Raw genomic sequence first — 19,151 nt, forward strand, 5'->3', positions numbered from 1 at the left:
ATCGTTAGCCACCTACTGCCACCTCACGTTTGCCCGCCGGACTGATATATTAAGTCATTAGCAGCAAATTGAATCCCTGCCATATTGCTGTCGGCTGGCCCGGTTCTCCGTTCGGCCGCTTGCTGACCCACCCGCATGACCCGAATATCATAGCCGTGGGTAGATGAAGTCGTGTCGTTGGACTCGTGTTAAGGAGCACTACGGACAAATCTCGATTTCGACCCACATAATCACACCGTAACTCTGTTGAAAATTTTCACTTCATTTAACATCAATTTTCTCGCCAGCTTTCTACGCATATCGGGTCGCTTCATGACAGCCGTGTCTATTACCCGCCGCTCAACAGTAGCTGGGAATTGAAATGTCGAGGTCCTGTGTCAGGCCAGGGTTAAAATTATCGCCATCTCCGGACGACACGATGACAATTTATGGTACCGAAGGAAAGCATACATACAGCTTGGGTGGAGTCAGGGAACGGGTATCGCAGGAAAATTTCACACGCAATTGTGCAAACTTTAACCATGCACAGTCACAATTCCGAACGTCTGGGCAACACATTTACACGGATCAACAATTTGGCTCGGTGCATAATTGATGCAGTGTGGTACAACACCGCCAGCCACCGCTAGTAGCTGTCGATAATTGAGTGCACATTTAGGTCAGTAGTTTTATTGTGCACAAGAAAACGCCGTTAATCCATCTGCGATGCACTATCGAGCGATGATTGTTCGTGCGATAAATGACACAGATTAATGCAATCCGACGTTGGTGATCAATTTGTGTTGGTGAAATATTAACACAAAAGGTCAATTTATTCATCGAAACGATATGCTACCGCAATGCAAACGGGACGATCATCAAGGATGCGAGGAATAAAAAAAACTATTTAGTTCACGGTTTGTTTGTAGATTCTTGATGTCGACTGTAGATAAGCCGATGATAGGAAATGTCAGATATGAATTAATGCAATATCCTACAGAATCCCAAGGCTATTGGGAAAAGCTAAAGGATGCTTCAGTTGGTCGAGTGTGAAGCATGTAAGTCGAGCCACTTCATCCTGTGCGCTTGTGTTTAATGAAAACAAGTAAGAGATTGTGTAGCTTGTCGTCCCTTTGTGCCGTCCAACCTACCATACCGAGCTTCCGGCACTCAATCGATGACAAATGGTCCAATCTTGAGAATTACTTAGCTCCATCCTAATTTATCGGGACGTACAGAGTACGATCGGCCCTATGCTGCGTACGTTGCACTATAGCGTTCACCAATGATCACCTTCGTCTGACTGCTAAAGCTCGACCAACATCCACGAGAAACCCCCAGGAGCGGGTCTTCCGACGAGCACCCGGCTGTAATCTGGAGAGTAAACATAATTAAAATCCCATTGTTTCCGGCTTGTATCCTGTACCATGGCTAGGCACTAAGCTCTTTCTCTCACTCGAGCACGTGGCGTTGATTGGAGGGTTGGAGCGCAGGGATTATGCAACTGGTTTTCCTCCGGAAACCTATCTGCTGTGCTTCCGGAAAAGGGTTCGCGTTGGCGCGGTTGGAGGACAACATAGGCGCATGGCAAGAGCTTGTCGTTGTAAAATTGTTAATTCCAGCAACATCATGACGCTGAGTTTGTGCTGTATTTAACACAGCGAAAGTCCGGCCAACAGTTTGTACAGGAGTGTTAAAAATCGGAACAATGGGAACGCTGAAACTGGTGGATGCAGTACAATTGATTTACATGGAAGCGATAGCAGCGTAAATATTATTTTACACGACTGTTGATCGTAAGGATGTTGCTGTTGAAATTGCACTATTCAATCCAAACAGCAAATAATTAGCAACGAAAGCAGAGGGAGAATTCTCCGTTTAAATGTATCTGAAATGCAACACTGGCATTTTTTGGAAATGAAACAAAGCTATTTCAAAACGATTGAAATTGCTATTTAAATCATTTGAAAAAAGAAAATATATTATTGGGATGCTTTGTTTTTTTTTCAAATAAATGTTTAATTTGATGAATTTAATTTGATGGATATAGAAAAGTCAGTCACCAATTTATTTATCGACTAAGATATAAAAAGATATTTTTGATTAAAAAATCATTTACAATCAAGTATCAAAATAACAAGATTTTTTATTGTAAGAATCAAAGCTATCATAATATTTTGATACCTCTTACAAGATCCAAAGTCTTGATTTAAATAGATTACCAGTTGTCCTGTAAAATATAAATAATTATACTTATAATTTCTAGCTAAAACAGTAAACCACATCGGATACATATCTCTCAAAATAACATTAGACAGCAGACAGCAACTGCAATGTTATTTATTCGGAAATGAATGCAGTAACGATTTCTTCTCCCGCTTCCGCAACCTACCCAACCGTTGCGAACGTCACACAAATCAACCACACCCGGAGCAGCCCGGGACGAAACAATCGGTCAGCACCCTCGTTCACCGTACCAGCAGCTGCCGGGGTTTCCCGCCTTCGGACGGAGCAAAGTTGCAAAAATAATCAATTTGTATTCTTCCGTTCGCAGCATAATACTGCAATTTCCTTGCCCGGGAAACGAACACTCTTCTGCTTCCACGCCGACAGAGGCGTCGGAAGAAGTTCCGATCGGGAAGAAAGTTCGCCCCCCGTCTTGCACTTGCGGTTCCGGTGCGAGTTGGATGGATTTGGTTCCGGCGAATCTCACCAACTACACCACAGTGCGGTTAGCTCCGTTTCCAGTTGGCATTGCAGTGCAATGCACAAATTCTTTTGTTGTGGAAAATACAAACAATCCTGATGAAATTTGTGGTCTTGGTGATGCAATACGGACAACGATACTGCTGCAGTGCGACCACACTGCGATCCAGGGCTCCGGCAAGAGTAGTTTGGATCGTGTGGGTGTACCGCACGCGCACAAGCTTCAAAAGGTTGAAACTGAGCTCGGTCAACTTAAAGCGCGAGAAAAATATTCCTTACCTTGGAGCGTCCCTGCACTCGGTTGCCTTGGTTCAGTACGAGCCACGCGTCCCACCGGTGCCGATAGATGGTAATAGTGTTCCACTGGTTAAGGACGATCGTTTCCTCTGACTTGACGCGACCCATTCCAGATCCACAATCGAACCTGTTTTGTTGGAAAGAAGAAAAGAAAGTAGGGAAGATGTAGAGATAAATCCAAGAAACAATGCGAATAAATGTGATACTATTTCAATAACAATCGAGACATAATTGCGTTCCAAAATAGATAACAAATTGGTTATGCTGGCCTATAGTGAAAGTTCAGGAATGAAGTATCTTTTGAAGATATGCAGACTCCGACTATTATATGTCTTCCGAACGGGTAATTTATACCCGACAACTTGCCCAAACCGTTCGCCTGTTCGTTAGTGTATACATTCTTGATGGCAAATTTTGAACCGGCATTCTCTAGTAGTAAAGTCCAACACAATCGGCTTACCAGCGAGCGGATTAAAATGGCAAAGTTTCAGCGCTAGAGCTCACTGTTTTAGGGGCGATTGAAAACTTTTCATTTGTCTGCCCATCCCATTCAACTCTTGCGCTCCCGTTAAACGACTGCCATCCATTATCTTTTGTCATGCTCACAGCTTAAAATGTGACTGTTGAGTGAAGCTGTACGAGTTACTGGCATCGTTCCGCTTTCGGAGCGAAACGCCTAACGATGTGAAAATTATCCTTGCCAATGACAGGAGTCTACATAATTCACAATGGTACGACTGAAAATATTGTTCCGCATTCATCGGAGCGAGCACGGAGAATGGTTGAAGGTTTCGGTCGAAATGCGAAAAGACCATAGAGCCTCATCAACGTCCCAATCAAAGTCTTCTCAATAAGCCGACCTCCGGCCCCGCCAGCCACTGCATGCGGCGAGCTTTGGTGGACGAGCTTTTGTGCAGCGGAAAGTAAATAAAACGTGACGGTAATTTTTCCCGCCCAGCTTCATCTATCATCAATTAAAACTAATTCGTTCCACTTTCGCGCTCGAACAATGGTCATCGATCCATTTTGCCGCCCGCCGGTTGATGTGATACGGGCACGAGGCTATCGGAAAGGAAATATTGACACCAATAGAGGGATCGTTTATCACGCCAGTTGTCGGTGTCGGTACAGGGAATGGGTCATACTTTCTAGATGAGTTGCTTTCGTGTCCAAGATGGATTCTGCAGGGGATTGTGCATCAAAGTGTAGAATTGCGCTAACATGCTGCATGTACTGTGGCACGTAGGAAGGATTTATTCTGTTTAGAGCGGAAAGTGTTCTGTCTGGAAATAAATTACTTTATTAGCACACTAGCCGGGGTGGGTAGCATTAAGCTAAGGCTTACACTTTCAGCAACAATGTACGTCTAATTGAGGCGTTAGAACAATAATATGTTGAGTTACGGTGTCAAACTTGATATTTATGAAGAGCTTTGCTACCAAGATTACTTTAAGAAATCAGTCTTGTTTGTTTTCGATTTGACTTTTCATTTAAGAGTAGCTACATAAATAAATAGATAAAAATATACACTTAACGCTTGTTTATACTTTACCACTTTTGCATGCATAACAAGGCGTTTCGTTGATTTTTTTAAAACCTACAATACAAGTTAATAACAAGCAGTTCTTTTACATTGAGTTGGATATAATTTTTCAACAGGTAGCTTTAAAGCGATTCTTTGATTATTCACTGCAACAATTCGTCCTAAATGTAGATACTATCCTGTTCGCAGATGTGAGCACCGATTCTGTAACCCCATCGGAGCCAGAGCATAGTTTATGCTAGCCGCTAAACAAGACACTCAAGTGGTACCCGCAAGCCTCGAATCATGAAAAATGGTCGGCAAATATTTTCCATTTACCACACCGAACCGGGCACAACTCTGCACCAGACACTGGCAAGCCTCACCCTCCACTGCACACTGTGTCTCTGTCGGGATCCTTTTCCTCGCCCATGAAAACGTCTAGTGGTAATGGTGGTGACCCAACGGGCATGCAGGCTTGGACACATTCACCCACACATCCACACATACGACCCAAAGCGTAACAAAGCGGAAAAGTGTTCGCCCCACAACGGTAGTTGCAGTTGCGCCGTTTGCTTTCACCCATTCGAAGCATCCAAACCAGCCTGTCGAAGTGGTTCAACACATACATTTATCTTGCATAATTGAACATTCCTAGGAAATTAATGTACACATAAATATCAGTTGCCAGCTGATTTATGGGCGCAAGTTTTTGTCTCTCCCGCCGCCGGACCGAGCTCGAGCCGACACGAGTTTCGTGGTAATCCTTGGTACTCTTGGCACACAAATGGGTGGCCATCGGTCGGTTTCCGGCAATTTGGTCAGGCTGGATCGAGAAATGAAGATGTGAATGTTGCGTTTTATGCGGTGTGTTGGATAGGGCCGTAGGAAAGGACAAATGGACTAGGTTAAAATCGGATATAATTCAAGGGCTCGGAAAACTCACTCCTTGTGGAAAAATTTTAACGTTTCTAATATAAGAGACCGTTAATGAGTTAATTCAATAAATTTTTTTTGAAAAATATTTACTCTCTCACCGTTTAATAGATGCTTAGAAAAGTTACCACGAATCTAAACATCAATATTAACTTGTTTTTAAGTGCGGTATTGAGTTAATGCGTGTTATTAGTTCCCTTACTGCATTTTTAATCCTAGCATACAAGTCCAAAGAAAACATTATTAAAACAAGATATTTTTTGTTGATACAGTCAATGAATGATTAAAATACTTTTTAAGGCTATATTTCTATTCGTAGGTAATATATCGTAATTTGAGAAAGAAACGACATAATTGTTTGTAGGCAAGATACCAACCATAATGTTCTTGCGTAATCTTGCTGAGTCAGGTTGGTAAATGTTTGACGGGAATTTGGATAGTTCCTATAATTTATAAATGAACAAATACAATTTCTAATTTTATTATTACGTGATTGCTAAACAACCAAACCTATCAAAGAAGCAACCATTTTGATCGATAAATCTATATAATCAATTCCAGCAAAAAGGTTGTTTATCTTCAACGTCCGCTTTCAGTCTACAACAAAGAAGGTTATTTTGCTTTGCTAGCTAAAATAAGAAGGCTAAGAAGGGATCTTTAGCTTGCCAATCAATGTGGCGTTAGAGCAAAAATAAATACTTCAAAACTGTGCGCCCAAAATGTTGAGATCGCTTTCCAAACCCTGTCTCGGTAGAAAGGTTGAAAATAGCACATACACACATACTAGCACACTGCCTTTAATTTTTCTCGGTTCGTTATTGTCACGTGCAAGTGAACTAAGTCAATATGTTTCTGCCACTCTCCGTGCTACCATTCCGGTCGATTGGAACAACACCATTAAAGGCAAAACCTTCATGCTGTAACTCAATTAAGTTGTTGACAAACATTTTCGAACATTGCTACGGGGAGAGGAAATATCGTACAGCAGACCGTCCAAAACACGTACCACCCCTACCCAAAATAAGGGCCAACGACAAGGATATTGTACCGGGACGTTTCACTTTAAAGCGCCAGCGTTTGCACTTGGTGGTGTATTTGTAAATTAAGCGCACCCAAAGCAAACAAACTGACGGAATGGATCTATTTTTAAGTGTGGCGTGTAAAGTCTCATGGCAGACGTAGAGCTTGAGCGAGCGGATAGGAGACTGTGAGTGTGTGGGAAATGTGTTGCATTTAAAATAAGGAAAATGAGGCAGAGCAGCAACCAGAAAAAGGTTATCCTTTTGCTATGTACATTTTTTTTATGTGCCATTTGGTGTGAGATTTTTTTATTTTCGCATTGCTCCTTGTTGTTGCACAAACAACCCTTCCTTTCCGGGTTAACTAATGGTTAGCGCCATTAGCCGAAAAGGCCATCCGATCTAACAAACGACCTGGTAGGCAGAAGACTGTGTGCTTCATTTACCAACAGTTTTACAGTTTCTCGTAATGGGGAAAATGGTTCACTTTCTGGCGTGTGCTTTCGGGGTTGGTTCATTTTAATTTATTTGGCAAAAATGGATTACAACGCATATAGCCCCTATTGCACGTTTTCCCTTGATGATTAATTCAATAAGTTGTTATAAAACTTTAGAGTGCAATTCCAGCCAGTTGCGACCAAGCGAGAGCAGCAGAATCTGTTGAATTTACAGTGCGTTTTTGATTGTACGTACCAGAACTCGACGAACCCTTGGTGCAGCAGCAGAGCCATAAAGTCGCCCGTCAAATCGTCTCGCTCGCCGGTCAGTAGTAAAATTCCATCAAACGATTCCGGTCGAAACTCCATGTGTAGCTAGAGTTAGAGGAGACACAAAAACACATGAGAGATTATTATCAAATATTGTGGAAACATTAAAGCCCATTTTATAAACTACATAAACAAAATGTTAGTTGTGTTGGTTTCGAGAGCTTTGCTTGTTTGCCTTATTTGTCGTTGTATGTGCTTTATATAAATTTGAAATATTTTTCAAAGAATTTTGTCCCTTTTTATGAAAACTATTTTTAGAGTAGGTAGGTTGTATTCGAATGTTTCAAAGTTCTGTGATATGTGCACGAATATTCGATTTGAATTCACTTGAATGCGCTTCTAAACTGAACTGTAAAAAAATCTCCCATTCATGATACTTTATGCAAAACTGAGTAAAAAGTATTCCGAAATACATAGTGCACCGTTAAACCACAGCATGAGAAGCGGATCCAATGCGAACAGAGACATCAAACAAATAACATTTACACACACACTCTTATATACCACAACCAAAGAACAAACATAATATTTTAAAACATTGCACAGTTGTGTTTTTTTGGTTGATGAAAAAATGAAAACAGCAACAAACAAGCTAACAGAACCATAAACCGAAAACAAAACGTCAATCTCACAAAACCGAACAAGGTGTTACCGGCACCAGCAGGATCTGAATTATCGGAACAAAAATGAGAACCACTTTTTTATGAGTGAACTAACGGTCAGCGCCACCCTATTCGTCCTCTCATGTTGGCCCCAGTATCATAACAATAACAAGGATGCATTCACAAACACACCTACACTAAGCGCGTGAGCCTAAGGCCGAGAGTGTGGGGTAACCATTGAATGTATTTTTTCCGCATCCAATCTATCGCCCGCAGTTAAAGTGGGGAAAATGCGCGCATCAAACACAGCCTCAGCCCAAAAGCTCAAAAACCATTCATCTAACCATTCATGTTCGACAGTGCGCCGTGTTTGCTGTGGGGTGAAAATGGAACGGAACTGAACAGAGCACGACTGCAATGAAATCCTTTTTTTCTCGTCACGCAGATAGAAGGTCCCTTCGTTTATCTTTCTGTGGGTTTGGGTTGGTAGATTTTGTTGCGTCGCGCTTTTGCGCTCGGTTAAAATTGTTCGTGTTGCGTGTTGAACCTAAAACCCTTTTGGCATGGGCAAAGTGTGGTGCAGAATTGCACTATTCTATAACGCCGTCGGGCGTTGATTGGGATTGTGTATGTGTGTGTGTGTATGAGTGTGTACGTGTCGGTAAGGTCGGTTTTGGAATTGACACTGATAGTGCACTGTTTTGTGGCGTATGTTGGAAAGAAGCAAGTATAAAAAAACGAGCGTCGAGAGATACAAAAACTCATCACACACCGCAGCAACAACGGCTTAACAAATTGATCCCGGTGATATGTGTGATCCGGCATACAGACAACGGATCTATGCGTGTGTTTTTTTGCTTTTGTTGGTTTGTTTCTGTTTGATTGATAATAGAAACTCAAAAACAAGGAATACATAATGTAAACGTTCGTGCGGTGTCATTGAAAGGTTTTAGGAAAACAAAAAAAAAACATCCAAACCGCAGACGGAGCGGGACATGCTTGCAGTGACGCCAGGGTGATAAAAATGATTAAAATGTCACTATTGATCTACAACACGGATTATCGGCGGCATACGTTTTAACCACAATAAGATTATGTCTTATTTATTTTTGTTTAGTGTATTAACTACAGCAATAAAAATTGTTTTTCCATAATTCAATGATACCCGAATATATGACCTAAATCAAAATATAGAATGAATGACTTTCAACTATGATTTATATATTGCTTAAGCAATCCTAAACAATGTTGAACAAGTGCATTTAATTATTAAAATATTCCCATAACTCATCTTTCAGAATAACACAATTACCAGTTATTACAATGAGGCTTAAAACATTTTTTTGTTTTATCTTTATATTTGACTACAGCATAGGTCTACAGGTCCAGTCTTGAATGCTTTAATCAACCGGTAGAATTATTAAAAATGTATAATTGGTTGATTATTAAATGATATTGATTGATACTTAAGTTAAATGATATTAAATGATATTCAGTGCTTGAGATATAATCAATCAAGATATGGCCAGACATGTTTTAAATCGTATCCCAACATGGTCCATACGGCCCTTAAATGATATTGAACTGGCTTCACACAAATAAAATTGTGTCATAAAAATCAGAGTAATTGAAAAATATGTAAAAATTGTAATTTAATTCAAACTATTTTGCAGAAATCCAATTTCATGGATTACCACCACTTACCTGAACATGTTTGTAAGCTCCTCTGAGCGCTGGAAATGCAACCCACGAATGTTTACTAAATCTTGGAGTGTTCACTTTTGCATCTGCAAAAAAGAAGAGAGATAGAGAGAGAGAGAGAGTAAAATATTGTACTCTTCAATACTGAATGACGTTCCACATAACTTGTAACTGTTTTTGTGTGAGCTTTATTACAAAAATCCTCGCAAAAATTGCACTGCACGATACAGATAAAATAAATTTTTATTTATGATCCTTCTCAGAAAGCCTTATTTAACACAAATCCATTTTTCGAACTAAATCGCCCAAGGTTTGTTGTTGCTACTGGAAAAATGGATACAAAATAGAACGAAATCGTACATGCTTCGTTAACTTTTCTCCCGAAACCGTTATGAGTATTTTTTCCCTTTTCACCGTCAATCTAATTACCATTCGAGCGCAAAACCATGGTGGTCGGTGATTGTTTCGTGATGGAAACAATCAATTGATATGTGCTACAGTGCCGGCCAAGTATCATCGGCAACATCCACGAACGGAACAGAGTTCGCCGGATCCGCTCCCGGGGCTTTCTGCCAAGCCCGCAGATACGCTTAGTCACTAAAACTTAAGCCGCTTTATTGGATTTTCCGGTTTCCTTGCACAGGAGTTTGGTCGAAGAAACCCCACCCCAATGGGGCGAAGCTTACCCTTGTCAGCGAAAATGTTCATCCTCGTTCCGGTGGAAAAAGTTTGCAACCATCCTATACGTACATGCACACCCTCATTGTCAGCAGAAAAGTTGCCACAGCAACGAGGGAGATAGTTTTTCGTGAGCCTTCTAGTTGAAGCTCCCTTCCGGAATTTTCCAGGATCATTCGCTCGAGGTTCCTGTGCGCCTGGGTAGCGACTGTATTCTGTCGTGTTTGATGTTGCCATCGGTATGATGGTGTTTAGAAAATGTACCCCCACGGATTGAAAAGTTTTCAAATTTATGCCACCGCGGGTGAAGGATTTCAATTTCACTGTTACCCCAAGCTATGCTATGGCAGACGCGGGTGTGCGTCTAATCCTTTGTACGAAATGTTTATGCTTAAGATTATGTGTCCCTGTAGGGGTTGTTGTTGGATAGTGTGAAGTAAACTTAAAATGAAATAAGCAAACTCCTAACCCCTCCAGCAAAACCAGACGCTGAAATTAATCAGTCAAAAGGTGGGTACAGTGCTCATCGCACATTAACACCCTTGCACATCAAAAGACAGTATCTTTTCACAATAGGGTTATATTGTTTTCGAAACATTGGGGAGAGTGCCGATTTATGGTCATCATAACTTAGAGGGAAATAATGGCTTAGCTAATGCAGACAAAATCTGAAAACTGATTGATTTCAGCTAACTTAAACTGATAAATCAAGTTTAATTTTAAATTGATTTATTACTGTTGATAACAATAACAATAATTTACAACAAGAAGTATGTAAAGCATCAAAATATCAGAATTTTGAGTAATATAGCAGACATTCATTGAAGATAGATTTCACAAAAAGATTCAATTCAACCTTTTCGTTCCCATTAAAACTGTTGTACAATCTAGCTCTATGAAAACTGCTTCATATCGCAGATCTGAGAACCACGAAGCACGTTGGATGACATTTTATCGCTGAATAGGAACTGTATCGAACAAACACAGCAGCAATCAGGATGACTACGAACAAAGAGTACGAAGAAATCATTCACATCCATTGGCTTTCTATAGTAAGCGACCTCAAAATGCGAAACCAACATCCAACTAGCTGGCGTATCATGATGCATCCTTACGACGAGTGGCGTATGCTGACAGTGATAGCAAATTGCATCGCGTACCCCGAATCTAGCCAAGTGACATTCGCAGAATGGTGGCACGAAGCACTAGCGAGGTAATGGATTTCTCACTTGTTTTTCTGCTGTCGGTCGTGCATCTGACAAGCATGCGCTCGATATCGTTTTGTATACATGGTGTTACGAAACCTTTGTATTGAACCACTTCTCTATCCAGTGTCAGTGTTTTTTCCTTTTACCAAATTTGAGTTGATATTTGTTTTTTTTTTAGTTGTGCAATTGTCAAAAGAGCCATCGATAGCTTGACGCAGCAGTTTACTAACAGTCAATCATTATTTGCCCAATGAGCTGCATGTGTCAATTAACTATCTTGAAATAGATATTTGAACGAATGATAGTCTGTTGGCTTTCAGAAAATCATGAAATGGAGATGTTAGGCATTTCACTGGAGCACTTGCAATTGCATTGATGGCTTAGAACAGATGTCTGTCCGAGTACGGTTTGAAATTATTTAGTATTTTCTAAATGTTGTTTTACTGGTTTTATCGAACAGTTTTATTTCAGTATTTTGCTTCAGCTCTCGTAATCCATTTAAATCTCTCCCTCTAATCATTACTAATGCTGTTTTACGTCACTAGAACTGGCAACATCTCAAATGTCTCGAAATGTTATCTCCACCTCTGCATGACCTCTACGTAAATATGGCTACCATTACCACATACAATCAGCCTTTTAGAGATGTCAATTTCCAAACAATCGTTCAACCTGCGCTACTTCAATGTTTTCTACCCATACGTGCTCCAGTTTCGAACATCGGTTGTGGATGAAGGTAGTTGCTATACGATTTGTCTCAGTTAAAATTCAGTACGGCACGATTGCAAAGATAGCCATCAGTACCATCAGCAAACCAGAGAAGATATCAACCGTCCATTTCACACTGCAGTATCGTTTGCGTTGAGCTACAGCGACAGGCCGGATTGCTTACCTCCCCCAATGTAAAGAAGTCGTCGCTTGTTGTCGTTGCTAGAAAAAGCTGATCCGGGGCTCAGACAAGTGCAGAGGTGCACGCAGCAGGACGCTTATGGTACGAGCGGTACGCTGTACTTTGTGTAAAATACAGGACGGATGGGCTGTCAGTTTGTTGAAAGTCTTTTATTCTGCCAAACGTTACAGATGGCAGCGTACCGGCAGCGCTCACTGCACCATGATATTTCACCAGGACATGTTACAGTGGCTTCTTTCGACAGCAGCACCCTAACCAAGCTGCATAAATATATCGACAAACCGTATGTTGAATAACGTACGGCCATAAGAACGGCTGTTGATGAAGTGTCTTGAATGAACTCAAAAGATAATTCACATCTCGATTGCAGGCAACTGATGGTCTATTAATCCAAACCATTGGATCGTTTTGAACATAGTGTAAAATGCAGCCATAGCCAATTGCATTCCAATTATTTAACCCTTTACCATAAATAGCAGCAAGAAAGCTTTTTATAATAATTTAAAAATACTTTGCAATGTTTTTCTACGTAAAATATAACTTATTGACAGTGAAAGAGATTAAGGTGGAAAATTCGTTTGGTTGCGTTTTTAAAACCCTGTTTGTTTAAGACTTTTCCGTATAGACAGTTTATTAAACATGCATGAACTGATGTAATGAAAGCTAAACCCACTGCGTCACATTATTGCAATTACAGTTTCGCAACACTTAAAAATATAGAAGAATCAAATTAAAATAACACGGAACATGTGCTGTTTTCTAGACATGTTTCTAAATTCTACAGAAGTGACGTCCTTTAACAGTAATAAAAAGTATTAACATATTTATGATAAGTGATATTTATGGTAAAAGTTATGTCAGTATCCATGTGAGGTGTTTTAATGATCTAATAAGCAGTCCTGGTAAGCTCAAGCAAATTAGTCAATCAATGAATGATTTGATGCAATTTATCTGATCTTTCGATAGACGTAAACGGATGTTACAAATGTTGGATTAGCTGTAAGATTTGCTTTTATACAATAGACAGTGTAAGATATTTCTTTGTATTGAAATTGATTTGTGTCATGAATTTCATCCGTCATTGGAAAGGTTGCCAAGCTTCTCATCAAAAACAGCCGTAAGACTTCCAAAGTCTACCTATTCAAAAGTAGTCTTACAAGAAGTAATTCACCAGTCGTGTAAAAAGTACAAATATATACATTTACATATTCATCAGTTATGATAAAGTAAATTCTCATCAACCAGTAATGAGTGTGCAAAGGAAAGCACTGAAACACCTTTTTACAAACATCTTCGCGTGTATCAAAACGCGCCAGGAAGGATCAAAAAGGTGCGCTCCAAACATCAGGATGTGAGCATTACAAAGGCGTAAAGCATGAACACATAATTGTAATTTATCTGCAAACTAAACACGAATGCTATCTGCGCAGGACGCAGATACCAAGAGTATGGCGTTGCCTTTGCACATTTTTATTTAAGGTACGGTGCTAAACAGGTAGATTGAGAAAAAAACTAAAGCAATCAAGAAGGCTCCGCTGAAGAAAAAGTGAAATAAAAAGTGTGAAAACAAAATGTACCTTCCAATAGACCTTCCCATTGACGGGAAGTTGATTTTTCGATCCTGATTCCCGGGTAATGGGTAGGTAGATGAAGTGTAAAAATAACTTCCCACCAAGGACTATTCGTGGCCCTTGAAGCACTGTGAAAAGCTCTGGCTAGCAACGAAAACGGCGGGGTAACGGGCGCCCAAGGAAACAAAACTTTTCCTTCCAGCTGAGCTACCCGTAGCTTGGAGTGGGTTTTTCCTTGTGCCACCATTTTTTTGCCATCCCACAACAGCATCCACGCTTCGCTGCAGGGGCAAATTTTGGTTTTGGAAAATTCATTTAATTTTATATTCGTGCTTAGCGATCGGAACGCGGTGGTATCTCTCTCGCTCGCCAAAATGCTGAGCCATCTCGGGTGAAGCGGTTCGCACAAATATCTTTCACTTTCCTTTTGACCATGGGTACAAAAATGTTCACCTACACCACATAACCGCGTAAAATGTTGTGATGTTTTCTTTGTTTTTTCTTTTCATCCCCTGCCGTACGGTTGCGGTTCGTTCCGGATTTTGGGCAGAAAATTTTGGTATCGTTAATGTCTGGTGTACAGAATGTTTGGCTAACGAGATGCTTGAACGTGCATCAGTCACCGGCCAAGCGTACACGGGTTTAAGGAAAGCAGAAGCGCAACTTCAAAGACCAATTGACAATTCAAGCTGAGTGGTTTTGGTGCTTTAAACATTATTTTTTCTAAAGATGAGTTAGATGAAGAGGTTATAAAGACGTGTGCGATACGCAATTTTTCATTGCAATTCAGTGAAAATGCTTGAATGTTTATTTCTTACTAATATACTAAAAGTTAAAATATAAATTAAAAAGGAAAATAACTATTACATTTCCAAAAACAAGCTTGCCGTACAAGGTGTTACAAAATCTCTCTTCAAGAACATTGTACATCTAAACTTCAGCATGGTATTGAAGTATTCCTGCGTGCTCATTCAAACCAATTCAATTAAAGTTTTTTTTAATAATTATTTCACGGCAAATAGCAGAACCCACGCAATCAACCGTATTCCAAATTCAGAAAAAAACTTTTCATCAATTTTCCACCTCCATTGCACAGTAGGCAAAGTCTTTAACATGGTAAGGTAGATTTCAAAGCCACCCGGCAGATGGCACCGTAACTAAAAAGAAAGAAAGACTTCAGTGTCCCTCTCCACAGGAATAAAGACCATTCCACTCACATGCACACGCACGAATCATGCACCAATGATCACCTATATTCCAGCAACACATACTGTCGCCAGGAGCAAAAAAACTCTTCCCTCTGAAGTGTAGAAAATACTCCTCAGAAAATTTTCTGGTTCGATGCCATCGCTCGACGAAAGGGCAAAATCAGCGCATGGCGAAATGAAACTGAAATCAGAGGGTTTTATTGCCCTGGCAGACAACTTTTAATTTCAATCGAAGAAAACTTTTCCTCTCGTATGTGCGTTGCTGCCTGGTTACTTCTGTCATGTCTGTGCATGCCTTCTCTGTTCCCGCCATACGGATACTACCAATCCAAGAGTTGATATCTCATATTTACCTTCAATTGGAGTAAAAGTTTAGCGCGGAAAAAAGTTGTTCCGGCAAACAATTTTCCTGATCGGAACCGTTGACAGTGGAATAGTTGTGTAAGTTGGATGGAACAATTGCGCTTTAACTGGTATAAGGTAGCGTATAGTTGCTGTAGCGCCGTATTTACTAAGCGGAACATCTTTTCGGAAAATGTGATTTAAAATTGGAGCCAAAGAATAGCACAATAAAGACAACAGTTCGTTTAAAGTAATGCGCTTTAGCGACATTTTACAAGCAATTTAGGAAAAAAAACTTGTACAACTCCGCAACACTATGTTGGCAATTATATAAAACAACTCTCATAAAGTTAGTAAAAGGCAAAACTTAATTCATCCATTCAAGACGGAAATTTTCCAACCCGCGTGAACCGCACGGCTACACCCTTCGATGTAATTGCGCAAATGTTGAAAACATCGTTCCATATCTCGACAAGGCGTTCAAATGTTACCCACCAGTCCGACTGTTGGAACCATGCAAAGGCTTCATGGTGCAACACCATCCAACCAACATCACCAGCACGGTACGCACAAACACACACACACACACACACACACACACACACACACACACACACACACTTTCGCCCTCTAGTCCATTCGGACACCGCGTTCACAGATCGAGTTCATTAAAACAGAACAAAATTGGCATTCCAAGCTGACACGGAATTCCGAATTCAATATCGTCGTACTGAGGCGCATTCTTTTCTGCTGGCTGCTGCCAGCGATGGGCAAAATTTCACCCCATCGTTGCCACATGTCTTGCCGGCTAAATGGACATTTCAGAGAGTAAAATACTCACAGAGACTACGAACTACGGTATCTTGACTAATGCGGAAGAAGACAAACACAACTTGAAATTCAGAGGAACAAACAGGTGATAAAAGTAATGGGGTGAATGTTTTCTTGCGCTGAATCTAACTAATGGGAAAGTAAATGTAAAAAGTGTGAGCATTGAGACGTGCAATTGTGTACAGCTTTTTTCATCGACATTGTGGTAAGATACAATTGAAACGAATGTGTCAGAACATTGTCTGCTCTCCCGATACAATACGCAGTTTTCATACTTGTCACCCAAGTGTATCTTTTGGCATAGTTTCGCAATCTGTAAAATCGAGAAATTATGTAAAGATGTTCAAGCATATCAGTGGCCTGATTTCGATGAAGATCGAAGGTGTTAGGGTGCTTAACAGAATTGTCCTAATGAAGCAATTTAGTAAAACATATAGCTGGCGGTCCCGTAATATAATCATCAACTCGTACGACTGAACAACCAGCCTGTCGTGGGTTCAAACCTAGAATGAATCATCCCCCTTTTTATCATAATAAATATAAATAGTTTATGTACTAATTAAACGAGGAAAGTGAAAACTTTTGTTAAAATGCGATTCGATCCGAATTTGTTTAAAGTCAAACAACGTGATACAATTCTGTCAAAGAGCGTAGCATACAACTCACACTATACACATATCAGTTAGTTGCTTATCTTACCTTCTTCGCAGCGCTGCCCTGTCTTGCCGAAAGCACACAGACAACGCATCAGTGACGACGATCCTTCCGGCGAAATGTAACAGGTACCTTCAGAGCCGCAATCAAGTGTGCACGGTTGGCTGAAGCGATTAATGGAGAAAAAGAAGGAGTCGTTTAAGTTACACCAAATAAAACAAATTAGATTCTGCTGCGTCTTAAACGAGCATATGAAACAGATCCCAAATCAATGGCAAAAAAACCCGATGAATTTTGCCTTGAACCACATTCAAGGTGTCTTTTTCTATTCTTACACCCACAGAGCTCAAGTTAATTTGATTTATTTTAAAAAGCATCAGTAATGAGTTGATTTACATAAAACAAACATTTAACAAACGGCACCGTCGAATGACGTCTGTTTCTTCAGTTGATTTTGTGAATGTTTCCACTTGGGCGGAAATTCTATTTTTTAATGAGCTAATGCTTTAAATTATTTCATAAATGAAAAATGTTTTCGATGTGATAATGAACAGACACATTAAGCTGCACTGTTTCAGGCTCTTGGTAAGTTTTTTTGTTTAGTTTGAAACGGATATAGTTATGTATGAACGGATTGGATTTTCGTCACCTGGATGATAAATACAATTTCAATTAAATGTATTAAATGTAACAAAGTCAACTTAATAATGGAATGCTAATTAGAAGAGGTTCACATGCGATACTTTTGCAGTAAATATTCTCTGACATTTGGGGTAGATATGATCAAATAGTACAACAATGTTCTAGCACACCAAAGAATGATACAAATTATGCGTCTACCCAATCTCGACCTACCTTATCGCAGCACCTTCTGCTGTTTGCTGTGTTGCATTAGTGCGAAGCTCGGCTGACATTGCCAAACCGTCACCGCTGACGCCCTGCATGATGGGCTCGTGGGGACTCACGACACCGCGCCCCATCGCCTCCGGAGGTAATTTCCCTTCTCGCTGTGTCTGCTGCATTCCCTCGTCCTCCTGCGAGCCAGCCAACAACGGTAGGGCCCTTATTTCCGATGCACCGTCGTCATCATCATCATCGTCCTCGTCAACCGCCAGCAGTGCAGCTGACGCCGATGACACTGCCATATCCGGCACACCGGCTCGCTGCCACCGACCTCGGTCTTCACCGGAAAGGGGCGAGTGTAATGATATGCCACTGATTTCCATATCACTCGCCAGTGGCATATTGCTGCTGCCAGTGCCAGTATCATCAACGCCCGTACCCGGTCCCTTTCTGCCAGCGGATGTTGCGTTAAACTTTCGCCGGTCACTGCCGGAAGCGGAAGTCTTCGGATGCTGCTGCTGGTGCTGCTGCTGCCGCTGATCATGCCGCATGCCATCACCGTACGCCGTCACCAGCGCGGGCAGGCCATCTTTTGGATGGATTTTTCCTTGCGGCTTGACGAGCGGGCGCGGCCCTCATTCGCATTCGCCGATTGCTTCGAGGACGGTTCGAGTTTCCAATTACGGTTTGCCTTTCTTCGCGCTAATTCATCGCTCTTCGCGTTGATGCTGTTCGGGTTCGCGCTCGATGGGGGTCGCGCTTTGGTGACCGCTCCCTGCCGGCCTCCGCTACCGCCCGACGTTGTTTTCGCTTCTTCGGCTCCATCGTCATCGTCGAACGATTTCATCGATATGTGCAGATCGGATATGTCGAGTTTGGCGCTGAACGATGCACCACGCTGATAAAGGACATCCTCCTCACCGTTCGATGCGTTATCGTCGCTGGAGGTAGAATTGATTTCTGCAAGTGGAGCAAAAGTACAATGGTGGATTGGTGAAAAGAGAGCAAACAAAACGTGCCATTCATAATCAGCGGTAAATTGATACAGACGTTGATATTTGCCGAAGGTTGTCTAAAATTCTTAGTATAGTTTAAACCTTTTATACAGCTTTCCTGTCAATGTAGAACAGTGTAATTCGATTGCTATTAATAAACAGCCTATTGTATACATTTCCATTGGAGCCCATTGAAACATTAACATCTAATTTAAATCAATTTAAAATCACACACATCAATGGGCGGTGAAAGAATTCCAGCACAGTATTGTGGGTAGATCCAACAGTTCTTGTTTAATAATAAATAAAAGTCAAAAAGGAGTTTGAACTAATATCATAAACATAATAAACGTAACATAAATAATTTATTCTCCTTTATTTA

At 40.8% G+C, this 19,151-nt stretch overlaps 1 protein-coding gene across 1 annotated transcript in view; it reads right to left on the reverse strand.

Annotated features, from left to right (window-relative positions):
• LOC120904833 overlaps window positions 1-19,151 on the reverse strand; it is a 140,853-nt gene that overhangs the window by 37,481 nt on the left and 84,221 nt on the right. Inside the window, 6 exon segments of the mRNA XM_040315283.1 lie at window positions 2,965-3,109; window positions 7,153-7,271; window positions 9,533-9,615; window positions 16,977-17,095; window positions 17,787-18,346; window positions 18,349-18,734. Coding sequence (XP_040171217.1) covers window positions 2,965-3,109; window positions 7,153-7,271; window positions 9,533-9,615; window positions 16,977-17,095; window positions 17,787-18,346; window positions 18,349-18,734 — 1,412 coding nt within the window.

Source organism: Anopheles arabiensis, chromosome 2 (genome assembly GCF_016920715.1).
Source record: "Anopheles arabiensis isolate DONGOLA chromosome 2, AaraD3, whole genome shotgun sequence".
Taxonomy (NCBI): Eukaryota; Metazoa; Arthropoda; class Insecta; order Diptera; family Culicidae; genus Anopheles; species Anopheles arabiensis.